Consider the following 25,208-nt stretch of genomic DNA (forward strand, 5'->3'; position numbering starts at 1 on the left):
GACTGCGGTTGAAGGTAGAGAGGAACAACTCGGTGGTCGGAACGGATTAACTAATCCCATTTGGCGGTGACAATCAACCATTCCCCAGATCCACGGCGTCTTTCCCACTTGATCAGTCCATTTCCATGCCAAGGGGAACATCTTTTGAATAAAAATCTGCTTTATTAGCAATCTCTGTGTATGCCCCAATAGCCTATCTTTGCTGTGTGGTGAGCTCTTGTTCATTATCCCGCAGCTCATACTTGAATTCCCCTGAGCCTCTCCGCACCCCCTCTTTGAACACCAACACCAACAAATATGGCTTCATCTTCTGGAGTCGGGTCGTATTCGAACCCTTTGAAAAAGTTCAAGTAGGTTTGAATTGCTCTTGTATTCACCTTAAAAAATAAGAAAAAATCTAATTCAAACCACAGATTAGTATTCCTGGGCGAACAAAGCGGTACGACTTCCCCGAGCACCCCCTCCGAATTATACTGTGATGAGGATGAGAGGAAGGAGCTTCAGTTCAAGAATTGCAGTTTTGACAAGTTATAACAGTTGGAAAAACATCGCTGATTACTCGATTCATGTACGACTCATTCGACAACACATATCAGGCCACTATTGGTATCGACTTTTTGTCCAAGGTGCGTTTCGCCTCACAACTTCCTCCACTCTATCTGAGGTGTCACCAGTTACGCTATTAGTGATAATTGAGTTGAATTGACATGTATTAGACCATGTACCTTGAAGATCGCACCGTTCGTCTTCAACTTTGGGACACCGCCGGCCAAGAACGATTCCGCTCCCTGATTCCTTCCTACATCCGAGACTCGAGTGTCGCCGTTGTCGTCTATGATATCTCGAATGCTAAGTCTTTCCAGAACACTCGCAAATGGATCGATGACGTCCGCGGAGAACGTGGAAATGATGTGATCATTGTGCTGGTCGGCAACAAGACCGATTTGAACGATAAGCGTGAAGTCACCACCGCACAAGGAGAGGATGAAGCCAAAAAGAATGGCCTGATGTTCATTGAGACCAGTGCCAAAGTCGGCCATAATGTGAAGCAGCTCTTCCGGAGAATTGCACAAGCACTACCGGGCATGGAGGGCGAGGCCAAGCAGGGCGAGAGCACAAGTATTTCTCCATTTGAAGGTCACTGTTACTGCGGAATGCTAACATTTGTCTTTCTAGTGATTGATGTGAATATCCACCCGAAGGAGACTACCACCAACGACGGCTGCGCTTGCTAATCGCTCCTACCCACCTATTAAACGTTTACAATCCTCGTACCCGATCATGAGAATCGAGTTCACCCTTGATATTGCACTATTCTCTTATGATGTACATGTTTCCTCCCAATTTCCTGTCCATTTCCGGTGAATAGCGTGTGTTTAGATCTTTTAAGTGTCGAATGCGGCTGTGCCCATTTATTTTGTTAGCTCTTGCTAGGAGGCTGGGTATCTATGCATCTCACTCTCTTCTTGTTTCCTGGTGCCTGTGGAGGTTGCTTCTCTTGGCTCGTTTCCGGATGGTCGTCCTAGCATAGGCTTACGTTGTCGGATATACTCTAATCGATGAAGCTGTATAATATGATACTGTCCGACCTCAGTAATACTACTCCACCCCCACATGGGCAGAATTTACAAATTAATTTCTCCAGGGATATTCGTACATGAAAGTATGAAATCTTACAGCCTTGTCTTCCCACCACTTCCTGTCAGCGTCAGGTTACTCGCATTCAAGGTAACCCGCTCATAGTCATTGAGGAAGAGTTCATGTAAATACGGTAGGAAGTAATCCAAAATAGACTGCTCAACCACCGTCGGAACCGAGGCCTTCGCGTACCACCAGTGTTGTACGAATTCGCCTGCACAGCCAGAGCTAAATTCCGCCTCCGGACATCCATTTGCCTCAGAGCAAGGAAGGATCTTCACGTCTTCCGGACGATTGAAGTCGTATCGAATATGATTACCAAAAGCGCCCTGCTCATGCGGCCATTGGAAACTCCACCGGGAACAATTTGGGTAGTGTTCATTCTCTGGGCAAGTATCCCAAGCCTTGAATAATGCCTCGGTTCTTTCGCTTTGCTGGGCAATCATGAATCCGGTGTTCAGAAGGTTCTGACCGTAGTCATCATTGTTGACCGGGTCACTTGGATCCAAAGCCAAAGCGACGAGGGTATCTGGGGTGATATTCCAATAATTTAAGAGCCATTCAACAGGGATGTGAGGGTAGTGGAATATTGCATCGGCATCGAGGAAGATAACAAACTTGTACTGGCTTAAATGATCTCTTATGGCGGACACTTTCGACCAGGTGCCGAATCTGTGGAAGTTCGGGGCGTGGACTAACTTGTAGTCGTACCCGTGTATCTTGGCTGAGTTGAAAAGTCAGTTCAAGAGCTTTATTCAGTGGACTCTGCATTGTGGGAGCTACCAAACATATAGTGGCTCAGTCTACCCATAGTCTGCCAGTGAAGTTCGTTTTCATTCCAGGTTGAGTTGAGAATATCAAGTTGACGAGTGTCCGAGTCCAAAATTAGGATTTCATTTCCCAAGGACTCTGTAAAACTGAGTTCCCTTCTAGGCCAGTATATTGGAAGCGAGTGAATTTTACCGGTTGAACTTATAAAGCTGCTAGCATCAATAGGTAGACGTAAGCCCTCATACATAGTAGCGATAGTCGATAGAGCCGGGGGCTCTTTTGGTGACTGGGAGTGGTGTTTCGCGCTGTATAGTAGCATTTCGCTTTAGAAGTCTTTATACTTCTACTGATAAATACCAAGGTATGCTGTAGGGCTGAATGCGAGGGTCGAGATCATACCTAGAATCCAAACTGCCCGGTAGAGTCCCCTCATCGTGAAAAGCGATGTAGAGCAATCCCAGCGCATAAATCACTCCTGCCAAGTATGGGATCCATCTTTGAGCAAAAATGAACGCGAACTTTGCTTGCAAGTTCATTTTTGTCAATAAAACATAAATTTCATGCCTGAAGAGGATGTGGCGCAAATTTGTGCTGAGGATAATTTTAACATCAACAATCTTCAGGCGCAAAAAACAACATTTAAGTCAGGCTACTATAAGTTCGTTCCATATCAAACACACTTTACTAGTTTTTCTACTCTTTTCAGGTTTATTCTCTTCCTCAAAGCTTAAGGCACCACTGTACAACCACCCCTGATACGTGTTTCACAGATATTCTCATCATAGCTGAGCTTCTATGTTAAATTCTTGGATGATTCCATGTGAGAAAGCTTGACCATAAAGTTAGGACATTGCTTGAGTAGTTCCAAGATCATCTAAGTAGCTCTAGACTAGACCACTACCATATCAAGTTGCCGGAGATGATGTCTGAACTTATACTTAGTTATTTAAAGATATATCTTTTTTCCTCAACGAAGATACTCAAAGGAATAAGAAAACTCATAAATTATATAAACCTCGCAAGGTTTCGTTATCATACAAATAAGTACATCTTCTGTATAAAGAAAGTTCCTATTCGCCAACTTCAGCTTGTTCAAAATCGTGCGACTCTGGAACCGTTTCGGAAATCGGCGCGAACTTGCTCTTCATTCTTAACCTTTTTCCAAACAGCAAGAAGGCAATAGGAATAGGAACTAGAACTGCAGCAACGCATCCAAGAAGAGTAGATGCCCACTGTACACCCATGCCCTCGAACATCTGACGGGAGAACAATGGGAAACTCGCTGCCACCATTGAACGACAGAAGGTGTTTGCTGCGATTGCCGATGCGGCGCTAGTCATTTCATGTCAGTTTTGCACTAAGATGGAGATATTTAGGACAAGAGTACGTTATTAACTTACAACATAAGGTATGTGTCGATCAGGTAGTTGAAAAGTTGAATGAAGATGATCAACAGACCAAATCCCGTGAACAATCCACTCAAAGTGGGCACGATCCAATGAATCTCCTTGGTGAATCCAGTCCATCCAAACCAGAAAAGCCCTGCTGCAAAGAGAGCGCCCCCAACAATGACTGGTGGAAGACGCCACTCGGGAATAGGCACACCTCCGTTAGCTTCCAGCTTTCGATTGTAGGCTTTGGCTGAGAGGATGATGTATAGTGCAGCAATCATCAATCCGACAACTTGACATAGTAGAGGTAGTCCCGATAGTCCTGCATTGAACCCGTATACGCCTTTGAAAACAATCGTATAAGCTGTCAGGAAGCAGTAAAGCAGACCATAAATGAAGCTCAGGTAGATAGTTACGGCAAGAATCAAAGGCTCTTGAATGAGCAGTCGGATTGGACGAGAGAAGTTGTTTACCACCAGTTCTCGCAGGTCAACCTCGATCTCTTCTTGCTTTGCATGGATTCCCCAGTTCTTCGTACGGCGGCGTAACTCTGTCGCCTTTTCAACGAGGACGACTGGCGGATATGACTCCTTGAGGAAGAAAAGATTGAGCAAAAACGCAGTGTAGCCCATCAAAGCTGGGATGTATGCTGTCCATCTCCAGGAAATTGACATGTTGATGAACCCGCCAATGAAAGGGGCTAAAAGGGGACCTAAGAAAACCATAGCAGAGAAACAGGCGATGGCAATACCACGAGTCTGATTGTCATAGATATCCGAAAATATTGCCGCGACAACGGCCAGTGGAGAGCTTCCAAAAACGCCACAGAAAAAGCGACAGATCAGAAGGGTCTGGATATCCTTCGAGACTGCAACTGCGGTATTGAAAATGCCAAATCCAAGCATAGCGACGACGATACCGGGGCGACGGCCTTTAAGCTCTGACAGTGGGGCCCAGAGAAGTGGCCCTGAGGCATAGCCGATGATGTATAAGGTACTGGATAGGACTGAGACTTCCAACGAGACGCCAAAGTACGTAGCGACGCTATTGGAAGAGGCACTGAAGATGGCAGAGTCAAAAGTTGAGCAAACGCTGGTAAATGCAAGCATGAGACTGGTATAGGTTCTAATCAGGGGAAATGGTTAGCATAATGAACCAGGCTGCCCAGGTTATTAATACGCCGCATAATGAACCTACTTCGTTGTTGACGACCAGTTCTTTGGATACAACGGATCGTCTGGTCCATCGAATTCTACAACATAATCCTCGCGATTGGGTAGTTGAGGAGGATATGGCTTGCCTCCACCAAAGTTTGGCAATGGTACCTTTGAGGCACGCGACCTAGTACTGCCAACTGTATGCGCATGTTGGAGACGTTGTGTTTCAATTCGACTTAAAGCCTGGGAGTTTGTCGATAGTTGATGCTCCAAGTCCAACTCTGTATTACGCGTATGGATTCTGCCAAACTGGGTGGATAAATCAACCGAGCTACTGGATGCATCTGAAGATGCTAGTGTCTCTGATGTCGAATGCCTCCTGATATTCTCTGATTCCTTGGATATTTCTTCGTCCCTCGAAACAGTTAAAGCATCTTCTTCAGCCCGCTCGATGAATTTGTCAACTTTGTTTTCCATGGCGAATGATAGGGTACTATGAAATCCGTATCACTTTCTAAGGCCGTGAACAAGCGACTCCAAGTCAGATCTATGGTAGAAAAGTGGGAAGAAAAAGTCTGCAGGATAGCCGACTTAACATATAAATAAATAGGAGATTTTATGCCGAGGAAATCGAAAACAGCCCCATTTCAAGGTAATTCGATTCAAAACAATCCTTCGGGCCCACTCTCAAACTGGATTGGGATGAGCCGTTCAGGAGAGGAAACCAGCTGAATAGCACAGAAAAAGATTAATTTCGATAGATCTTGTTGGATTATTCACAAGAGACTAGAGTTTCAACTCCTTTTGAGTAATATCACATCCCTGAAACGGTCCTGAAGGGAAATGAAATTTTATCAAGTTAAAGCTTTCAAGTTCGGCTCTGGCACTAGCGTATTCGGTAATGCCAGACAAGAGTGCTCATTTGAATCTGATGTCACTTAGCGTAATTAAGGATTTCGGTTCGTAAGTTGTGGATACTAGTTCTCAGCCTGAAAAAAAGGCGGCAATGCCCAACTCAAATGCATAGAGAACAAAAGTACTTCCTTCTACACGGTTGATATTTGCAATAGGATCAGGACTGTGCTCTTGGGTCTCCAGTGCCAGTAAATGTTCATAGCTTTTATCAAGTCTCTTGTCTCCTGAGGCGCATAACTGGGCCAGATAAAAGAAGTCCCCCCTCTCCCATGGATGAGATTAGAGGCTTCCATCCTAGACTCCTTTATAAACTGTCAGCTTTCTGAGGTTCTTTGAATTACATGTGCGCTATTGATTCGCCCCCCCCCCCCCCCCCCCCCCCCCCAAGCTCGTTATACATTTTATTTCCTCAATAATCACATATGCATCTGTACACATTTAAGCACACTAGCTCTCCTTTTCTGGCTTGAATGAATGAAGCTATTCAGAGGTTGTTTTGCAATATCCTGGAAAGCAGAACAAATGTTTTTAACAAGTCTACACACACCTGGCCAGGTAGCATCAAGCCCCTAATATGAACGGAGAATGGCTCTGATATTTTTTTGGATTGGGCTAAAGCGCTTTAATACTTATTACTTATTTTCCCCGCAGGGTTCCCCTTGTTCCTTTCAAGGTTTCGGCAGACCCGGTGCGGCTCTTCTCATTATAGACCCTCTTTTTCGCTCCACATTACAGATATCCAAACTTGGGCTCCCGAGTTCCGGATTTCGAGCTTTTGAGAGACTATCACCGTGGCTCATTTACTTAGTCGTAACTCATTAAGAATGGTTGACTCGCGAATGATTATTTCACGCCATCTAGATAGCTTTCGGATCATTGAATCTACCTGGGGGCTCATTTACAGACAGAATGTTCTTCTTATACAAAGTGATTAGAAGTGCCACAAAAGCATGTAAAAAGAGAAACAATTAGACCGTTGCAAAACACTCTGCTGTTTGTTTCAATAGACCACCAGCCAGATGGTCCAGGTACCTTATCAATTGAGCCGGGCTTGGGGATTTCTGGGCCATGATAGAGTTGAGCTAGTCCTCCATAGAAGATCTGGAAATTCCAAGCTATGAAGCATGAACGTAGCATACGATACTAGTTAATCAGTACTGCCGCCCAGAACCTTCCATGGTTCCAGTACTAATAATTTGAGGTATATAGATATAGATGAAGAATCTATGTACCTAGTAAGCTAGGTATTAGACCCTTCTTCGAGACTATCTCTACTGAAGTCCCTCCTTCTCATGTTACTTGGTATAGTGTAATGACTTGAGGTCTTCTGCTGTTAGGGTGTACCTGAAGCATATTCGCCATCTGTAAGGTTTCTTGTTGCTCAGAGACATTCTAGGACTATACCACCTGGGCACCTCCAGGGGCTCCTAGGTAGTGATAAAGTGATCTTGGCATTGAACCCGTTTATTCTAGACAAGCGCTATGAAAAAGGTATGGCACAAATTATGTAGTATAATGAAACGGCCTGGGTGAAAGGACGGGCTATTTTCAGGGTTCTGTGGAATAATAGGAATGTAGTTTTCCTATGTAAGAAACATTGAAGTAACAAGGCGTTGTAAACAAGGTGTTCTAAGCAGTGTGATGAGATTTTGGTCTCGTAAATTGGCCGGGAATTGGATGACTTCAACACAAACACTTACGGCCGAAACAAGCGGACGAAGACGGCAGATAATGCTGTACATGTAACAGAGTTATACGGAGTACTCTATACCTAAATATTCAACCGCGTCAGAAGTAGAACAAAACGTAGATCAAGATCGAAGAAGACGATAGATCGATCATAAATCGGGTATCGATCAACGACGGATCACCCGGGAAATGTGTTGGTGGCGCCCCTGTGCCGTGGGACCGCTTACTTCTGCAAACTTCACCTCCTCAACTACTACGCCCTATACACCCTGTCCTTGTGTCCATACCAACGTTGGCGCAATCATGGGATTCGCTTCCCGTCTATTCCGCATTCCGCGGCCAGAGGTGCGTTCTGGGAATATTCGACCATGTCCGCCCCCAGCTAACAAAATGATACGTCAGACCTTTCTCTACATCATGAGCCTGGAAACAGGCGCATCCTTAATTACACTTTCACTACTATTGAACAAGATCAGTGGTCTCTATGGCCTTCTTGCACTCTTGACCGGCTACCACCTGTCGCCCGTACAACTTTCCATGTACATTTACTCAATTTTCGCCCTCGGTCTCGCCGTCTACCTTTTTCCTCACATCCGAAAACAATCCCCTCTTGAATGTCTTGGCCTCGCATGGCTCTACTTGTTTGACAGCTTGATCAATGCCGCCTACACTACCACTTTCGGTGTGACCTGGTTCCTGTTATTGTCGCAAGGTGACGGTAGCAAAGTCTCCGGAAGTTCGACCATGGCAGAAACCGCAGGCTTCACCAGTGCTAAGTACGATGCCGATAATACCAAGAATGCAAACAGCTTCATCTCCCACTCTCCCCGCAGTGCCGACGCCTTGAGTTCCCTCGTTTCCCAGCCCGAGAGCTTCGAGAGCATCCTTTTCATTTCGATTTTGTGGGCTATGCGCGTCTACTTCGTTCTTGTCATGCTTTCTTTCGCGCGTCAGACCCTGCGCCTCTGGATCGCCGTCCCTCGCCACACACAGCTTCCAACACACAGCCGAAACGTCTCGGTCGCAAGTGTAGCAGATATCGACCGAGAGCCTTTCGGCCATTTCAGCCCCGAAGGTCAGGGGTGGAAGGGCAAGCTCGGTCGGATCATGGTTGGTGTCGGCCACAGTTACTGGCTGGGTGAAGAGGAAGATGGTAACTGGCTGAGTGGAATCAACCAAAAGTTCCACAGCCGTACCAACACCAACGATCTTCCGGGTCCTCTGGAACGAGAGCGCAGACGTCGCTCGGGAACTGGGCCCCCTCAGCCATCACAATCCCTTGTCCGATCGGGTATTCTTCAGCAACCCATTCAAGAGCATCCGACTGGGACAAATGTCAAGTTGCAGGACTGGACTGAACCTCGTTAATTCTACCACCATCCGCCGTGGCTGTCTTTCCAAAAACAGCTAATCGTCACATCGCTTTGCTCCCAAATTTTTACTTCATGCAGGTGCTGGCGTTGATCCACAATTATTATCTATTTATTTCTTTCTTTGCTGCCCAGCCTGGCAGGTGAACCCCTACCTCGGCGATCAGCCCCATCTTGCATCTTGCATCCGTTCTTTCCCACGAGCATATCCCAGATCTTTCATCCGGAAACTCACATACTCACCCCGGCGTTATCACACTCTATATTAGCACGTTCTATATGCCAATTCTGAATCAAATATCTCCATATCTCCCATGAGTGAAGCGGGACTCCTTGTGGAGCCAGAGTATACCCTGAGTATATGTGGTTTATTTTGGGCGTGGATCATGAAACAGAAATATATAGCGAGTCCAATAAGACTCGCTTTCAATGTATCTTATCTATTTTTGGCGTATGGGTATATATATATATATTGGATATGGGCTCTACGGAGAGAAGGCGCTCTACTTTCCCAATATACATATGTCACTTTCTGTAAATAGCCTGACTATATGCAACGTCCTTTTTAAACCTTGGTAACATAGTGACTCTGTACGCGTATCCGTTTCATCCCGTTTCAATATTCAGGAGTTTAGAAGTTTTAGGGGTTATTGTGGGTCAAATCTGCAAGATTGATCGAAAATCTAATTTATGCATTTCTACATTCATCACATTTTTTCTAAGCCCTGATCGTATCTCTATTCCGTATACGTATTGGCGTATTTTAATATCCGATCTAGACTAACTATGTAGAGTGTAGCCATCAAGACGCCCAATCGATACCCGATATGTCAGAAATACGAACAAGCAATAAAGAGTGGGGAATGAATATGGGCTGTAACAAATATTGCATCGAGTTATCTGAAGGTGGTGTTAGAGACAGGTATGAACTTTGTGTGATGTATATAAGTTTACACCCCCAGATCCTGTAAATCTCTTCTTTAAGGACTGGATCTACCCAGTTATTTTCCAAATCAACTTAACTGAACAGAACATTCCAAGGTTTACATTCTGAAAAAATGTCTGTCTGCTATGATTATCTTCGACTTCGAAGTGATTCCTTAAATTCTTCAAGGAAATCCTTATATCCCAACGCCAGAGCTCCAATATTGTCCTCGAACCCTCATATAAACACTATAAATGTATGTTCACCCACTCTAACTACTCAGGTATCCCTGTCTAACAAATCCCAGTCTTTCGGTATACAAGTTGATACAGCTGGGACCTACCTAGTCGGCACACCGACAGAGCAATTCAACATAACATTCGAAGAAATGATGACATCCGCCAGTGGAATCATCGGTCTACTCGAATACGGCCTCACATTCAAAGTACTTAAAGGGATCTCAAATCGAGTTCGGCATCGCATACTCCGCGCAGGAAGATCCAGATCCAGATCCATGGCCTCACAACCCTCAATATGGATTGATAACTCTGGACCTAAAATTTATGAAATCTGTCATGGCGGCCAATCTATTCGAGTCAGTCCTCAGGATTTAGAGTCTTCTCTCTTTGGGCTGGCGCTCAAGGAGAGTTGGGATGGAGGTGTTGTTGGTCCTGGTATATTTTTGATCATGGAAGTCATGCTGCATGCTTTTGTTGTTGGTGTATGGAAGAATTTGTCTAAGGGGCGCAGGATTGAACGGTATTGAAGTTCCAGATTTTTAGGAAGTTATGGACTATGCGGGCGTTTTATATACCAGGGGCTAGGATGTATTTCGATTAATGATACCCTTTGTTTTTTTTCTTTGTCACCAAGTCTTTCATTATCGACCGCGGGAGATCCTAGATATGGAGCATGGTCTCAATGTCTCTCTTTTCCTAGTATCAACCTTCATATTCCTGGAGCTCTTGAGCTCGGGAGCTTGGACCGTCAGACGCCACTGCTGTATATTATGCGTTCGTGATGCTGATCAATGCGAGACCGCTGCCGCTGGCGGTGGTGGTCAATATTTTGGTAGGATTACAGCTGACTATCATCGCTGGGTTTTAGTTCATGTTTCGGAAGCTGGATAATAGGATTATCGATGATTTTGAGTATACGACAGACTAGTGGTCTTTAGTTAATTTCAAACTAAAACACCTTTGTTAACGCAATGCTCCTGCACGTACTTCCATTGTCAACGTGAGCGGGCTCAAGAGGGTCGGCTCAAGAGGGTCGGAACCACTCATCTGATCCATAGTCCTCACCTACCTAGGTAGTAAGATCATATCCGTGGACGCAAAAAAGCAATCACGTAATGAAGACGGAAAGAACGATCAGTGTAAATGTAGCCTTTAATGCTAATAATATCGAATTTATATCATCAAAGATCGACTGGCCCAGTGGTTAAGGCGCCCGCTTTACACGCGGGAGATCGCAGGTTCGAACCCTGCGTCGATCATTTTTTTTCTCTTTTCCCCTTGATACCGAAGGATCCGGAAGGATCCCGAACTAGTGTTAATTTTTTGCTTTTTCTTACTCTACACTTAAATGAAAACCTTATTTACATATTGTACTCTGTGCTATAGCTACTACGCAGTCCTAATCATGCCACAGCCATAGGCAAACCCCGAGATGGCTAATGACTGGTGAAACAAGAATCCCGAGGCCCAGTTGTTGAGTTAATTCGAGCTGGTTCGAGTGCACTGTCACTACTACTAAGTACTGAAAATTTATAATCGCTATTACACTATTGGCACAAAACAAGACTCATCTCGGGAGAATGACGTGCTTTGTCAGAGTCAGGTGACTCTGACACTATTCTAAAAGCGGCACGTTTGCATCGATAAAATTGTGGGTTTGCACTGATGTCGTGATCACTGACCAATCAGGATGTTGATGATCAGACCCCGATGGCCGAGATTGGCGACTTTTTCGTTTGATAATTTGAATATATTCATGTTAGAGTGGGACATTGAATTTGCCTCCTTCTATACTGTATTTCTACCGTCGTTTGATAATTTGGATATAATCAGCTCAGCTAGGAACATTGAATTTGTCTCCTTCTGTGTTAGTGTTTACCGTGTGGTTTATATTGGGAGATCGCAGCCCCGATAAGCCTATAGGTATCGCCCTGTGGTTCCTAACCCCCGCTTCCTTCCTACCCTAGACTATTCACCATTGAGTCATGGCCTCCATTCAAACTGCTGGTGAAGCAGGTATGTTCATCGGAGATATCTTCCAACCATTTTATGATCAGTCGCTCATTCTATTCTCTATTAGTGGCCAGAATTGCCTACCTGTCCAGTGACCTCGTCCTATCTGTGCAGCCGTCTCTAAGAACCGACTCATTGTTTTCCAAGTCCCTTAAGTCCCTAAAGACAAACAATACAACAAGTGCACTGTCAAGAGGCACCCCGGAGGTGAGTGAGAAAACGTACATAAATTTGGTATCAGTTCCATCTTAACTAAACCCTCTCAGGTGCAAACTGTGCGTTATAATGAAGACCCCATTCTGTCTGCCTTCTACCCACTGCAAAAGGGCGAGACTGTGTCTGTCGTTACTGGGTCCTCGATCTTGATCACCTCAGTTCCTCACCTGTACCGCCTCGCCAACTACCCCGTTGTCATCCATGTAGCTCTGGAGTCCTCTTCGACCCCCGACTACTCCGTGATCAGCTCAATTCGCCAGTGTGGCTTCACATTCCTGCACTCCGAGACTGTGCAAGAGGCTCAAGATATTGCCATCACCGCTCATGCTTTAGCTCTTAAGTCCGGAAAGGGTGTCATTCACTTTTTCGACCCTGCCAACTCTGTCCAGGATGCAGCAATTGCCACCGAGGATTATGATCTTGTGAAGAAGATTCTTCACCTGGCAGGAAATTCTGTTTCTCATGAATCTACTGGAGCTGAGACTCTGTATGTCGACTCTGGCCGTGCAGCCACTGTCGATACTGAGGCAGTGATTGTCCCGACTAGCTTGGATGTGCTTCAGACCCCTTCCAGTCCAAGCGCTGATAACTCTTCTGTTGGCTCATCCAACCGCGCGAGTAGTGTCGGAAGCGAGGTCACAGAAGCTACCACTATTGAGACCCCCAGCTCCCGTGAAGTCAACTCGGCTGATATCTTTGCGTTTACTACTCAGATTTGGACTGCTCTTGCTCAAGGCACTGGCCGCACCTACAAGGCTATCGAATATACCGGTCCTACTGATGCTAAGTCTGCCGTCTTTGTCTTCGGCTCCTCTGGTGTCTTTGCGAATGCTTTGGCCAATGCGGAGGCCAACAGCGAACTTAATAACGTCGGTCTTATCACCGCTCGCCTGTATCGCCCATGGATCGGTGGTCAGTTTGCCAAGTCGATCCCAAGTTCTGTTGAGAAAATTGCCGTTTTGGAGCAGGTTCGCAAGACCACCAAGTGGGGTCCGTCTTTCATGGACCTGCTGTCTAGCCTGACTTCTTTGTCTCTTAAGATTGTCGGCTACCGGCTCGGACACGTGGACCCTACTACCGCTGTTCAGGCCCTTCGTGGAGCTCTTCAGAACTTGAATGCTGCATCGCCCATTCAAAACTTGGAAATCGGAAGCTCCAAGGTCCCCGAGGCCCTGGCCGCTCTCGAGCAGCCTCAACTTGAGAATGCCTACCTCAAGATTCTGAACCAGCTCTTTGGTGAGCGTCTTTACATCGCAAACCAACTCGGTGCCCAGAATGCCGGTGTCTCTTCCCAGATCGCCGCCAGCCCTGAGTACGGATTTGGTTCCTTGATTGCTCGCAAGGAACACCGCGCCCGATTTGTCCGGGAGGTCGAGGAAGCTTCCAAGTCTTCCACTTTCTCCACTGACAACACCAAGACCTGGTTGTCCAAGTGGGCCTTGAGCGCCAACGATGCTTCCAAGGCTAACAGCATCGCCCCTGATGTGATCGCTCACCTCTCTGAGGATGCCTCGGAGCTGTCTAACCAGCTATTGAAGTCCAAGCAGCTTTTCTTTGAGGAATCTCAGTGGCTCATTGGCTCCGATGCCTGGGCCTATGACCTGGGTAACTCCGGTGTTCATCACGTTCTGGCCTCTGGTGCTAACGTCAACATGCTGATCATTGACTCGCAACCATACTCTGAGCGTGCCGCCGCAGATCCCACCCGCCGTAAGAAGGATATTGGTCTCTACGCCATGAACTTTGGCAATGCCTACGTTGCGTCCACTGCAGTCTACAGCTCGTACACCCAGGTTCTCCAGGCTATGGCCGAAGCTGAGCAGTTCAAGGGCCCTTCAGTCGTTGTTGCTTATCTACCCTACCTAAAGGAGGATGACTCTGCTCTCACTGTTCTCCAGGAGACCAAGAAGGCTGTTGACCTCGGTTACTGGCCCTTGTACCGCTGGAACCCCGACAATGAGACTAATAGATTTTCTTTGGACTCTGAGAGAATTAAGCGGGAGTTGGAGCAGTTCCTCGACCGGGACAACCAGCTTACCCAGCTTATGAGCCGCCAGCCCAAGTTTGCTTCTGTGCTTTCTGAATCTTATGGTACCGAGGTTCGTGCCGTGCAGAAGCGCAAGGCTAAGGACTCCTATGAGAAGCTCCTGGACGGTCTCTTCGGCGCTCCTCTGACCATTCTGGTTGCTTCCGATGGTGGCAACGCACAGAACATTGCCAACCGCCTGGGTAACCGCGGCCGTGCCCGTGGTCTGAAGACTTCGGTCTTCGCTATGGATGAGTATCCTATTGAGGATCTGGCCACTGAAGAGAATGTCGTCTTCATCAGCAGCTCTGCTGGTCAGGGTGAATTCCCCGTCAACGGCCGCAGTCTCTGGGAACACGTCAAGAACTCTGGTGATCTTGACTTGTCTTCCATCAAATACTCCGTCTTCGGTCTGGGTGACAGCCACTACTGGCCCCGCAAGGAGGATAAGATCTACTACAACAAGCCCGCGAAGGACCTCGATGCTCGAATCGCTTTCCTCGGTGGCAGCAAGCTTACTGATCTTGGTCTCGGTGATGATCAGGATCCTGATGCCTACCAGACTGGCTATTCTGAATGGGAGCCCCGCCTCTGGCAAGCCCTGGGTGTTGACAAGGTTGAGGGTCTTCCCGAGGAGCCCGCTCCCCTGACCAACGAGGACATGAAGATTCAGTCGAACTTCCTGCGCGGCACTATTGCCGAGGGTCTCGCAGACGAGTCTACTGGTGCCATCTGTGCCGTTGACCAGCAGCTGACCAAGTTCCACGGTACCTACATTCAAGATGATCGCGATCTCCGCGAAGAGCGCAAGGCCCAGGGTCTTGAGCCTGCTTACGGCTTCATGATTCGTTGCCGTCTCCCTGGTGGTGTTGCTACCCCAAGACAGTGGGTGCAGATGGATGAAATCAGCAGCTCGCACGGTAACGAGACCATGAAGCTCACAACCCGACAAACCTTCCAGTTCCACGGTGTTGTCAAGCGCGACCTCCGTGGCGCCATGCGTGCTATTAACAAGGCTCTGATGACGACCATCGCTGCCTGTGGTGACGTGAACCGTAACGTTATGTGCAGTTCCTTCCCCGAGGCCTCCCACTTCCACCACGAGACCTGGACTGTGTCCCAGAGGATCAGCAATCACCTCCTCCCCTCGACTACCGCCTACCACGAGATCTGGCTGAAGGATGAGAACGACAAGAAGGTCCAGGTTGCCGGTGACGCTGTAGTGGATTCCGAGCCCCTCTATGGCCCTACTTACCTTCCCCGCAAGTTTAAGGTCACCATTGCCATTCCTCCCCACAATGACACTGATGTGTACGCCCACGATGTTGGTCTGATTGCCATCAAGGGTGCTGATGGACACCTTGAGGGCTTCAACGTTCTTGCTGGTGGTGGTATGGGTTCTACTCACAACAACAACAAGACATACCCCCAGGTTGGTCGCATGCTCGGATATGTCCCTGCTGACCAGGCTCACATCGCCTGCGAGAAGATTATGCTTGTGCAGCGTGACTTCGGTGACCGCAAGAACCGCAAGCACGCCCGTCTCAAGTACACCATTGACGACATGGGCATCGACGTCTTCCGCAGCAAGGTCGAGGACCTCTTGCCTGAGGGCCAGAAGTTCGGCGAGGCCCGTCCATTCAAGTTCGTGTCCAACGTCGACACCTGGGGCTGGATCAAGGACGAGACAGGTCTCAACCACTTCACTTTCTTCATCGAGAACGGTCGTATCGAGGATACCGCCGACTTCAAGATGCGCACTGGTCTCCGTGAGATCGCCTCGCTCGACAAGGGCCAGTTCCGTCTCACTGGTAACCAGCATCTGATTCTGTCCAACATCGCCGATGAGGATCTGCCTCTCATCAAGGAAACCATGGCCAAGTACAAGCTTGACAACACCGCCTTCTCCGGACTGCGTCTGTCATCTTCTTCCTGTGTTGCCTTGCCAACTTGTGGTCTCGCCTTGGCTGAGTCTGAGCGTTATCTCCCCGTCCTGATCTCCAAGCTTGAGGATAGCCTCGAGGAGAACGGCCTATCCCGCGACAGCATTGTGATGCGTATGACTGGTTGCCCCAACGGTTGTTCCCGCCCCTGGCTCGCCGAGATCGCCTTCGTCGGTAAGGCAGTCGGTGCCTACAACATGTACCTGGGCGGTGGCTACCACGGCCAGCGCCTGAACAAGCGCTACCGCTCTTCGATCAAGGAGGATGAGATCCTCGAGATCACGAAGGACCTGTTCAAGCGATACTCCAAGGAGCGCAACACTGATGGCGAGACACCCGAGCGTTTCGGTGACTGGTGTATCCGTGCTGGTATCATCAAGGCTACCACTGATGGAACCAACTTCCACGATGGTGTAAGTGAAGACTCTACTGTGTAACTTCCATGTTTTTTTTTTTTTTTTCGTTACTAATGGTTATTCTGCAGGTTGCCGAAGATGAGGAGAATGAGTAAATATTGACTTAACTTGGAACCAATGTCCAACCTCGAAAACATTTTCTTTATTGTTTATATACTTTCGTGTCTATGTCTTTTTTCTTCCAATCAGTATATATGAACAGAAGCCTTCTTTTTTTGATAAATTAGTGATTTAGCTCATGCCATAAACTTTTCTTCATTTTGATCAGATCGCGTCTAGGAATAGTAAATGACCTTCGTTATCGTAGGTCACGTGTATGATAGGGTTAGATAGGCGGAATGCCTCAGCCAATAATTACTGTCTATAATAGGGCGGTGAAGATAGCTCTTTTTCCTGCCAGTCATCCCCGCTTATCACCGAGAAAAAAATCCACCAAATTTATTATTAACACCAACTTTCATTATGGATTCAGAAGACGATCCAGTCATCGCCTCATACGACATCTTCCTAACAGATTCTGAAATCCAACGTCACGTTTTCCAATATGTTGACCGCCCTTCCAAGCTACCCTACAACGCGAGCCGAGACCAGAAGCCAATAGCGCTCCGAATGAAACTCAACACCGGCATCGTCGAGGTCGAGGTCCCTATCAACACTCACGTCAACTACGATCATGGCAAGGCTGCTAAATACGGCGACGCGCTAGACCACAGTCTCGCCACTGGCGGCTTTGGTATGGGCGGTGGTTTCAACTCCGGTGCCGTGGGTAGCGGCGCTGTGCGAGCAGCCAAGGCAAAGACGGGCGAAACTGCTACGGGAAAGAAACATCAAGCTTTCGATGAAAACTCAAAGCTCCAGACGCAAACATTGGGTGGACGTATTAAGACACCGGAGGAGGGGGATCCAGTTCATATGCTGGCTACATTTCAAGGCAGTATGATAACCATTGAATCCTGGTTATGGGAGCTTTGTGAGAGAGGTCTGGAATGCTAATCTTTAATTTCTAATCTTTTTCAGAAAACATGTTTTTATCTCCAGTTACCGCTGTCGTTCAATTACAACCCCAGCTGCATCACATCGATGCGTTGGATGAGATGCCCCAGCGGATGGTCCGCGCCAAAGAGGAAAGCGAATTCGTACCGCGTGTTGTGGATATGAAAGTCAGGAATTCAGAAGACGCAAGTGCAATGCTGACGGGCAATCTGGATCTCCTACAGCGGATGTCGGAGGAAGTATGGACGAAATTTGATTGGGTAGATGCAGAGGTATGTTCTTATCCTGCTTACTCTCAATTTTATCCCATTGACAGTGGTCTGACTTTTGCTTCCTTAAATTTCCTTTCAGACCGAAGAGGCCTGGTCTGTTTATGAAGATTACATGGTGGATAAAGCTCCAGAAGAGCTCCCGCAGCTTGAAGCAGCACTTGATATCGAAGATTATCTGGACGCAATGAGCGCCCCACGAATTGATCCTGTGCGACCGGATCTGACGGGATGGGCGATGAAGCAGAACCGACTGATCAGACTGAATCAACTAAATCAGTCAGAGCAATAAGAGTCACAAGCTCGGCGGCCATGTCGGCAGGTTGTTAAGTTTGTCGACTAACAGATGTCCTCTCTTGTCAATAATAGATTTCAAAGGACAAATATGAATTAATCAAAACAATTGTTCTCATACAATAATAAAATGCAGCCTTTGTCCTTCTTGATCACCTTATGTAGGTATATAAATAGTAAAGGACTAAAGTCAACTTCAACTGATATTTATCAAATTTGCTAATATCCATTGCTGACACCATCTGGACCCACATATGCAGCGGTCAATAAAAGTGGGTTAACGTACTTTATTTTATCTATACCGTGTACTGTGTCATACAATGAAATAGTAGTAGTTAGTAACTTGAATCCGATAGGGGGCTTAAAGGGAATACCATAACCCCCTCCGGAGAATTTTTTTTTTTTTTTTTTTTTTTCAAAAATTTGGTCCACTAATATTTCTCTGTCTGGGCATCTATCTATTCATCAAAATGGAGAGTGATTTACTACCGAAGACTGAGAATACACTCTCAGATGCCCCTACAAGAAATGAGCGATCGTCCACTTAGGTACTCGATGCAGGCCTTCTTGTGAGATCTTATCCTAACAACCTCGTTGTTAACTACCTTATAGCTCCTTCTGCAAAACATCCTATCAAGTAAGTACCCAATTACAGAGTAAATTTTGCTTTATTAACAGTATTAAATAGGGCAATGATAGTAATTTTGCTTGTTTATTATTACAGTGCCCTGAAAATTGTTCGTGATATAAGGAGTCCCTTTTTACCCTTTCTTATTGCGTGCGGAATTTACGCTATATTCGGTTATGGCCATTATCTTGCGAGAAAGCTTCAAAGACAGCAGGCATGCTAAGCAGATAGTCAACCTGATATCTTCTTCTGATTGAGGCTTCCAGCGATGTCTAAATAAGATGTACGCTTTCCTTGGCCGACATTTGCTGCTCTTCATTTTAACTAATGCTATGCCATTGAAGAACAAACCCACGCAGTCCAACTGTCACGGTACCAGCCTGAAGTTAGTATAGGGTCCTGCACGACGACATGTGATCCACAATCTCTGTCAATAGATTGGACCCTGGCATTGATATTGGCCTACCATAGTGGGAAACCGACCAGCCTAGAAGTTGGATCCAACCAGTGAGCCGCCGTGCCGAGAATGTCGACTTCGACCTAGAGAAAGCCTTTATACGCAGTAATGAGGATATACTTGGTAGGCTTTGGAATGAAAGCCTATCTGTATGCCACCTAGCAGCAATTAGATCTTGGTTTCCCTAAAATTTGTCTTTTTCGTCCAAACACTGCCGCGAAAATCATATCTCCCCGCAGTGTGGTTTGGCGGGCATTGATTAAGGCGAGAGCTGCTATCTTGGCGGCAAGACCGGACTTCATGTTCAAAGCTCCTCTACCTAGGATAGCAGGGCTGCTCTTCTTTTCCAAAACATGGCTAAGAGAGGCTCATTTTCATGGCTATTCAAACTTATAGTGTCTCGGTGATTAAGAAAGGACCCAATAAATGGTACCGAGTAGAAGAAGCAATTTATGAACACAAGCTCACGATACAAATCTTGAATTAAATCTTGCATCGTTATAATTTCCATTAAGTCTTATTTTAGGTATCTTTTCCCATAATTCAAGATTGACACTAAACTATATGAATATCAAGTTAAAGCTTTCTCAATATCATCAGATTCTAGCATCTCCTAGAGAATATGCTTAGACTCAAGATCCTGAAACCCCCGGTACTTCTTGCTCACGTCGACTTTGAGAATTGAGTTTAGAAACCGTCGGTAGCTTCTCCATTGCTCACCATAGGGAAGGCTGATTAGCATGGCATCCTGCACTACTCGTTTAAGTTATAGAATCTTGGGACATGAGCTCTGTTTTCCCAGAAGCTCGTGGGCGACATCGTGAGAACCTAATAACGCCAGTACTTTAGGACCAATCCGAATGCCGATGATAAGGCCATAAGTCTTGTGCCATTATCTTGATATAGAAAAAATGGATGACCTAGGGAGATGACGGATATTCCCAATTAGTGGAAGCGGCTTTGGACCTGGTGGAAGTCGTTGATGATCCCTTCTCAAGGAAAAAAGCAGAAGTGATAAGAAGATGTAGATCAGCACAAAAGCATTAGGAGATTTAAGAGTATGTGGAAACCTTGGAATAGGAAAGGAATATTTGTAATGAAAGACTTGAAAAGTTGGGGAATGACAATGTCCTGGGAAATTCACGGACTTCAACTTTCGAAGCCATGAAATATAGCGCGAGCCGTTTGCATGATGAGAGATCATAAAATGCTTAAAGATCCGAACAGATAAATATTGTCAGTAATTATTTTCTATTAGTGATGGTGCACCAGTTTACTGGTCTACACTATCTGAGTGGCACAGTGCTAGATCTAAAATCCTACGAAGAGAGGAAAGAACAGAGTGATAGAAAACCCGAAATTTTGGGACTTTCGTGAGTCCATACGATTAAGTATTAGCAGACAAAGACATTGAAATCATACACTAGACAAAATGCTAATCACGGTCTAAAAGTGAGGAGCATTAATGAAAAGGCCCATCAAGCATCCACCAATGGTACCGGCAATGGGGATGGTCATAATCCAAGCAAGCAACAAAAGTCCCACACGCTGGAAGTTAACAGCCTTCAGGGTTCCGTTGCAGAGACCGACACCGACAGTGGCACCAGTGATGCACATGGAGGTCGAGACGGGCAACGAGTACTGCGAGAAAATGAGGACAGTGAGGGCGGCACCCAATTCCATGCTGGAACCACGACTAGGAGAGTGGTAGGTGATTTTGTTACCCATGACTAAATGAATCAGTTAGTAAAAGTTGGGAAATTGGATGAAAAGCGGCGGTTTAGCTTACCCTTCATGATGTTGTAACCGTATGTAGCAAGACCAATCGAAATGCAAAGGGCCATGACGGCGAGTTGCCAGACGGGAACAGGGGACTTGGCGGCAGCGGGGCTTCCAGTCGACCAGGCAGCGTAGATGGCGGCCCAGGGACCGACGGAGTTACCGATATCGTTGGCGCCGTGGGCAAAGGAAGCGGTGCAAGCAGTAAGAACCTGGACGAAGGAATATGTGTGCTCAACCTCGTTAGGGTACTTTTCAGCGGCGTCGTAGACTCGCTTCATGCGGAGGCCTTCGGGGGTGCCGTGAATACCACTCTGGGCAGAGTGGATATCATAGTGGAAACCATACAGCAATCCGCACAAAATAATGGCAGGAATACGCTTCAGAAGGAGCCACATGTTGCGGCGCTCGTATATCTCACCAGCGCCCATGGGGTTATCACGCAGGAAACGCATGGCCCAGCCGAGGGGACCACGGCTGCTGAGAAGCTTCTCGCGGTGCTTGGCGTCCGATTGGGCCATAAGCTGCTTGTAGGTAAGCTGAGCAGACTCGGCAACAACTGCTTCGTGCTCGTGGCTGTCGGAAGGGTAGATGGAATCATGAGGGTCCTTCTCGATGGAATCATGCTTGTGCACGGAAGATGGAGACTCTTCTTCTTCTTCCTGGACGACGGCGTAGTTGGGAACAAACGCAGTCTCATTTTCGGTGGGGGGAATCCGCTTGAACAGAAGAGGGCCTAGGATGAACATCCACCACTTGACACTGTGATCCTTCTTGATGACACGGGCGTGGACGAAAGGAACGAAGAAGACGGCTGCGAGGAGACAGACACCGAATCCGGTACCCAGGGTCACAGCGGCGATGTACCAACCAGGCTTCTTGCTAAGACCAAGACTGGGCGAACCCTTGTAGACGATCGACAGGGTGCAGATGGTTGCAGCAACGAGGAACCAGAAGGGTGAGCTGTAGACAGCCCAAGGAACAGGGTTGCGGCGCTTATGCACGGTGTATTTGATCAGAGAAAAGATGATCGAACCAAGGATACCCGAGATGATAGGAGCCATTCCCAGTCCAGCAAAGATAGCACCAAGACCCTTGCCATTGTTCCAGCCCCACTGAACCTGAGAGGCGCCGACAGTTGCAACACCGACACCAGCGACAGCGGAAATAAGAGAGTAAGTCGACGAGACGTGGGCAGAGTGACGGGTGCACCACATCACCCAAGACGAGGCGGCAGCTAGGGCACAAGCAAAGGCCAACATCTGAACACCGGCGTTGTCCTTGAACGCTGAAGCGGGGATGATACCGTTCTTGATGGTCTCCGCAGTACGGGATCCGACGCAGACAGCTCCGAGGAATTCGAAGACGGTTCCGAGAACCATAGCCTGACGATAGCTCACGGATCGAGATGAAACACTGGTTGCCCATGAGTTGGCAACATCGTCTAGGTGATATGTCAATACCGAAATTGGGAAAAGTTGAGAAAGTCGCCATGCTTGGAGAACATTTCCATGTTAAGACTCACTCGCGCCGTTGTTGTAGGCATCAAGCATGGCAAACACCGTGCCGATGCCGAAGATGTAATCGTACTTATGCAAAGGCATGTTGGATGGTAGGCGATAGCCTAAATTGAATGTGTAGATTCAAAGAAGTCGATGGATACGGAGGAGAGGGAATGGAAAGTGAGAGAATAAAGACCCTTTATAATATTTGGGGGTTTTTTTTCCATTGCTTAATTTTCACACACCTAAGGTGAACCATGGCAATTTTCACAACTGCTTTAGTCAACCTGGGCTTGAAGTTGCCCCCTTGGCAGGCCTTTGGCCTCTCTAGATACGTTCACTACCAGAAATTTAAGACACACGTGCAAAAGTAAGACACACGTGCTAAGGTGACTCGTAGAAGCTTGTCCTTCGATTTGACTTGGCAGTGGCGGCCCCTAGGCATTTTCGCTACCAATTTACGTGAAAGTCGATAACTATGGAAGAGGTTTGAGGTTAACGGAGTACTCCGTAGACGATCTTGGCGGACTTGGCAAACTTCTCTATCACACTATATCTTATGATTATATCTTCTCTTGGCAGCGGACTAACTATGGTTCTTCCTATAGAACCCCAGATTCACCCCACGTGCTGTGGTTAGAGTCTAGACTATACTCCCGCCGGTCTTGGCAAACTATACTTAGTCATCGGACTATATTCCTTTTACAGCTACTGTGTACATACCTACCTTGGTACGGAGTACATACCTGGGTATGTAGTAGATATATCCATAGATATTGATTCCGAGAGATGGTCATTATTAACGCGAGACATATGGAGTAGCTGTCACCCGAAAAAAAAAAAAAGAAATCTGATACGTGGGATACGCATTTCCAAATACGAACTCATTCCATTCACCACAGTAACTAGTGAGAGTACTAGGCCAATTGTAGTAGCTCTCGAACATCCACGCCCCAAACGATCCGGGCAATTCCCATGGCCCCCAAGCTCATAGTGGCCGCCATAAGCACATTCACCCCGTTGTTATCTAGCCAATCATGGCCGCTTTCAATACGTCGGCTCTCATGACTTGCATCACTGTGAGGTCCCACCTGTGCGCCCGTCGCACGGCTGCTTCGTAAACTGGCACCAGGTTCGGCTGAGTGGGGTTGACTGCCTGTGGATTCTGCGGATGTACTCTCCGAACTGCCTGGCTTGGTGGCAGCAGGATGAACAAGAACCTGATTATGTATGAGTATGGATTTAAGAAGTCGGAACAGAAGAGCGGACACATACCTTTTGACCGCCGTTACCTTCTACGACTTTGCCACTTCTTTTATCCACGACACTCGCCTGTAGAAGCCCACCAAGAACACTGTCCAGCACACTTCCCAACAAGCCCCAGAATGTCAGAGCCACAGTCCACAGCGCACGCTCCTTAATCCCCGATCTCCCTGGACAGAATGGAAGCAAGATTCCAGATGTAAGAGCGACAGTGAATGACCCAAGTAGACCAGCTCCGAGTCCAGCGGCAGTCACACCGCCGTTTGTACCCGGAGGCACTTCACGCAGGTTCAGGGACGTAATGAGACGAGGCTTGGATTTGGATAGGATGCCCAGTTCTGAGGAGAAGGTGTCAGCGGCGACGGCGACGTAGTTTCTGAAAAGTAAATATTAGCAATGTTTCACACTAAGGTCTATTCTAGACAACGTACGCCACTATTCCAACCATGAGGATATCCGCCGCATTGTGGCCGAGAGAGAAACACGAATCCGAGGACGAGTTGTTGAGAACGATCGCATGAGCTATACTAAGCACTGTTGCAACGACTGAGTTGGCCAGTACCTGGATATGATTCCGAGGACCTTCACCATCTGCGCCGCTGGCTGAGAGTGTTAACCGCGCTTTGATTTCGTGTTTTACCTAGCATCGAACGGAGAATGAGTTTTTTTGTGGATAAGGACGAATCACAGAGATTAATATGATGGAATAGCTCATTTACCTTGGTCACCTTCGTGCCTCCGAAGTAAAATATCGCGAGCAGGGCAAAGGGTGTTGACCATGGGTGCAAGACGTGTGCGGCCCCGGACGCTCCGGCCACCACCAGACCCAGTGGCGTCAGTGACTTGCGAGACCAGGCACGATACACAAGAGCGAGCACTGCTGGAATACCGATGACGGACCTCATGGTTTTATGTAGGTTAACCGATAAAATACTAGACGTTGTGGTGGGCTTGAGCTCAAGTGGGGCCGCAATTTGGCATTTCCCGATCCAACATAAATACTCCAGCGGCTCCTCCGCCTCCGCAAATACTTTGTAGGTATTCTATTCGAAGTGAAAAAAAAAAAAAAAAAAAAAAAAAAAAAAAAAAAAATCGATACTCTTCCAGGGCTCAATTGTTTAGAGTATTAATGAATTCAATGCTATTTTTTGTACAATATTTTACTCGTCAAGTAAGAAGTAGACAAGACATATGTGCATTCCTCTGCGCCATGGGTATGTCTGTGAGATATCGTACAGAAGTACAGACAATAATATAAAATGTGCATCCAATAGTCCTTCGTATCAATCATTTGAATACCAGAAGCATATTGAT

At 46.9% G+C, this 25,208-nt stretch overlaps 8 protein-coding genes across 8 annotated transcripts; 4 read left to right on the forward strand and 4 right to left on the reverse strand.

Annotated features, from left to right (window-relative positions):
- Nucleotides 1–297: 297 nt before the first annotated feature.
- N7495_005391 (Rab family GTPase YPT6) lies at nucleotides 298–1,235 on the forward strand (the record flags this gene model as incomplete). Its single annotated transcript, XM_057208042.1, has 5 exons — nucleotides 298–350; nucleotides 414–439; nucleotides 538–626; nucleotides 717–1,119; nucleotides 1,177–1,235. 5 exons carry the CDS (start codon nucleotides 298–300, stop codon nucleotides 1,233–1,235), a joined length of 630 nt encoding a protein of 209 aa, XP_057061816.1.
- A 438-nt stretch (nucleotides 1,236–1,673) lies between these two features.
- Nucleotides 1,674–2,842, reverse strand: N7495_005392 (Galactosyl transferase; the record flags this gene model as incomplete). Its single annotated transcript, XM_057208043.1, has 2 exons — nucleotides 1,674–2,362; nucleotides 2,767–2,842. 2 exons carry the CDS (start codon nucleotides 2,840–2,842, stop codon nucleotides 1,674–1,676), a joined length of 765 nt encoding a protein of 254 aa, XP_057061817.1.
- Nucleotides 2,843–3,479: 637 nt separating this feature from the next.
- On the reverse strand, nucleotides 3,480–5,434 carry N7495_005393 (MFS transporter; the record flags this gene model as incomplete). Its single annotated transcript, XM_057208044.1, has 3 exons — nucleotides 3,480–3,741; nucleotides 3,810–4,925; nucleotides 4,998–5,434. The coding sequence occupies 3 exons, from the start codon at nucleotides 5,432–5,434 to the stop codon at nucleotides 3,480–3,482; spliced, it is 1,815 nt and encodes a 604-aa protein (XP_057061818.1).
- A 2,430-nt stretch (nucleotides 5,435–7,864) lies between these two features.
- N7495_005394 (inositol phosphorylceramide synthase regulatory subunit KEI1) lies at nucleotides 7,865–8,929 on the forward strand (the record flags this gene model as incomplete). Its single annotated transcript, XM_057208045.1, has 2 exons — nucleotides 7,865–7,906; nucleotides 7,964–8,929. 2 exons carry the CDS (start codon nucleotides 7,865–7,867, stop codon nucleotides 8,927–8,929), a joined length of 1,008 nt encoding a protein of 335 aa, XP_057061819.1.
- Nucleotides 8,930–12,080: 3,151 nt separating this feature from the next.
- Nucleotides 12,081–16,804, forward strand: N7495_005395 (sulfite reductase (NADPH) subunit beta; the record flags this gene model as incomplete). The annotated part of the gene is made up of 4 exons (XM_057208046.1): nucleotides 12,081–12,111; nucleotides 12,176–12,315; nucleotides 12,375–16,706; nucleotides 16,778–16,804. The coding sequence occupies 4 exons, from the start codon at nucleotides 12,081–12,083 to the stop codon at nucleotides 16,802–16,804; spliced, it is 4,530 nt and encodes a 1,509-aa protein (XP_057061820.1).
- A 367-nt stretch (nucleotides 16,805–17,171) lies between these two features.
- Nucleotides 17,172–18,263, forward strand: N7495_005396 (uncharacterized protein; the record flags this gene model as incomplete). The annotated part of the gene is made up of 3 exons (XM_057208047.1): nucleotides 17,172–17,643; nucleotides 17,727–17,974; nucleotides 18,054–18,263. The coding sequence occupies 3 exons, from the start codon at nucleotides 17,172–17,174 to the stop codon at nucleotides 18,261–18,263; spliced, it is 930 nt and encodes a 309-aa protein (XP_057061821.1).
- A 2,533-nt stretch (nucleotides 18,264–20,796) lies between these two features.
- Nucleotides 20,797–22,733, reverse strand: N7495_005397 (inorganic phosphate transporter; the record flags this gene model as incomplete). The annotated part of the gene is made up of 3 exons (XM_057208048.1): nucleotides 20,797–21,080; nucleotides 21,140–22,573; nucleotides 22,655–22,733. 3 exons carry the CDS (start codon nucleotides 22,731–22,733, stop codon nucleotides 20,797–20,799), a joined length of 1,797 nt encoding a protein of 598 aa, XP_057061822.1.
- An 815-nt stretch (nucleotides 22,734–23,548) lies between these two features.
- Nucleotides 23,549–24,799, reverse strand: N7495_005398 (DUF92 domain-containing protein; the record flags this gene model as incomplete). The annotated part of the gene is made up of 4 exons (XM_057208049.1): nucleotides 23,549–23,851; nucleotides 23,907–24,270; nucleotides 24,326–24,534; nucleotides 24,614–24,799. The coding sequence occupies 4 exons, from the start codon at nucleotides 24,797–24,799 to the stop codon at nucleotides 23,549–23,551; spliced, it is 1,062 nt and encodes a 353-aa protein (XP_057061823.1).
- Between the last annotated feature and the right edge of the window lie 409 nt (nucleotides 24,800–25,208).

The sequence above is a fragment of the Penicillium taxi genome, assembly GCF_028828555.1.
Source record: "Penicillium taxi strain IBT 34144 chromosome Unknown utg000004l_segment0_segment0, whole genome shotgun sequence".
NCBI classification, from domain to species: Eukaryota; Fungi; Ascomycota; class Eurotiomycetes; order Eurotiales; family Aspergillaceae; genus Penicillium; species Penicillium taxi.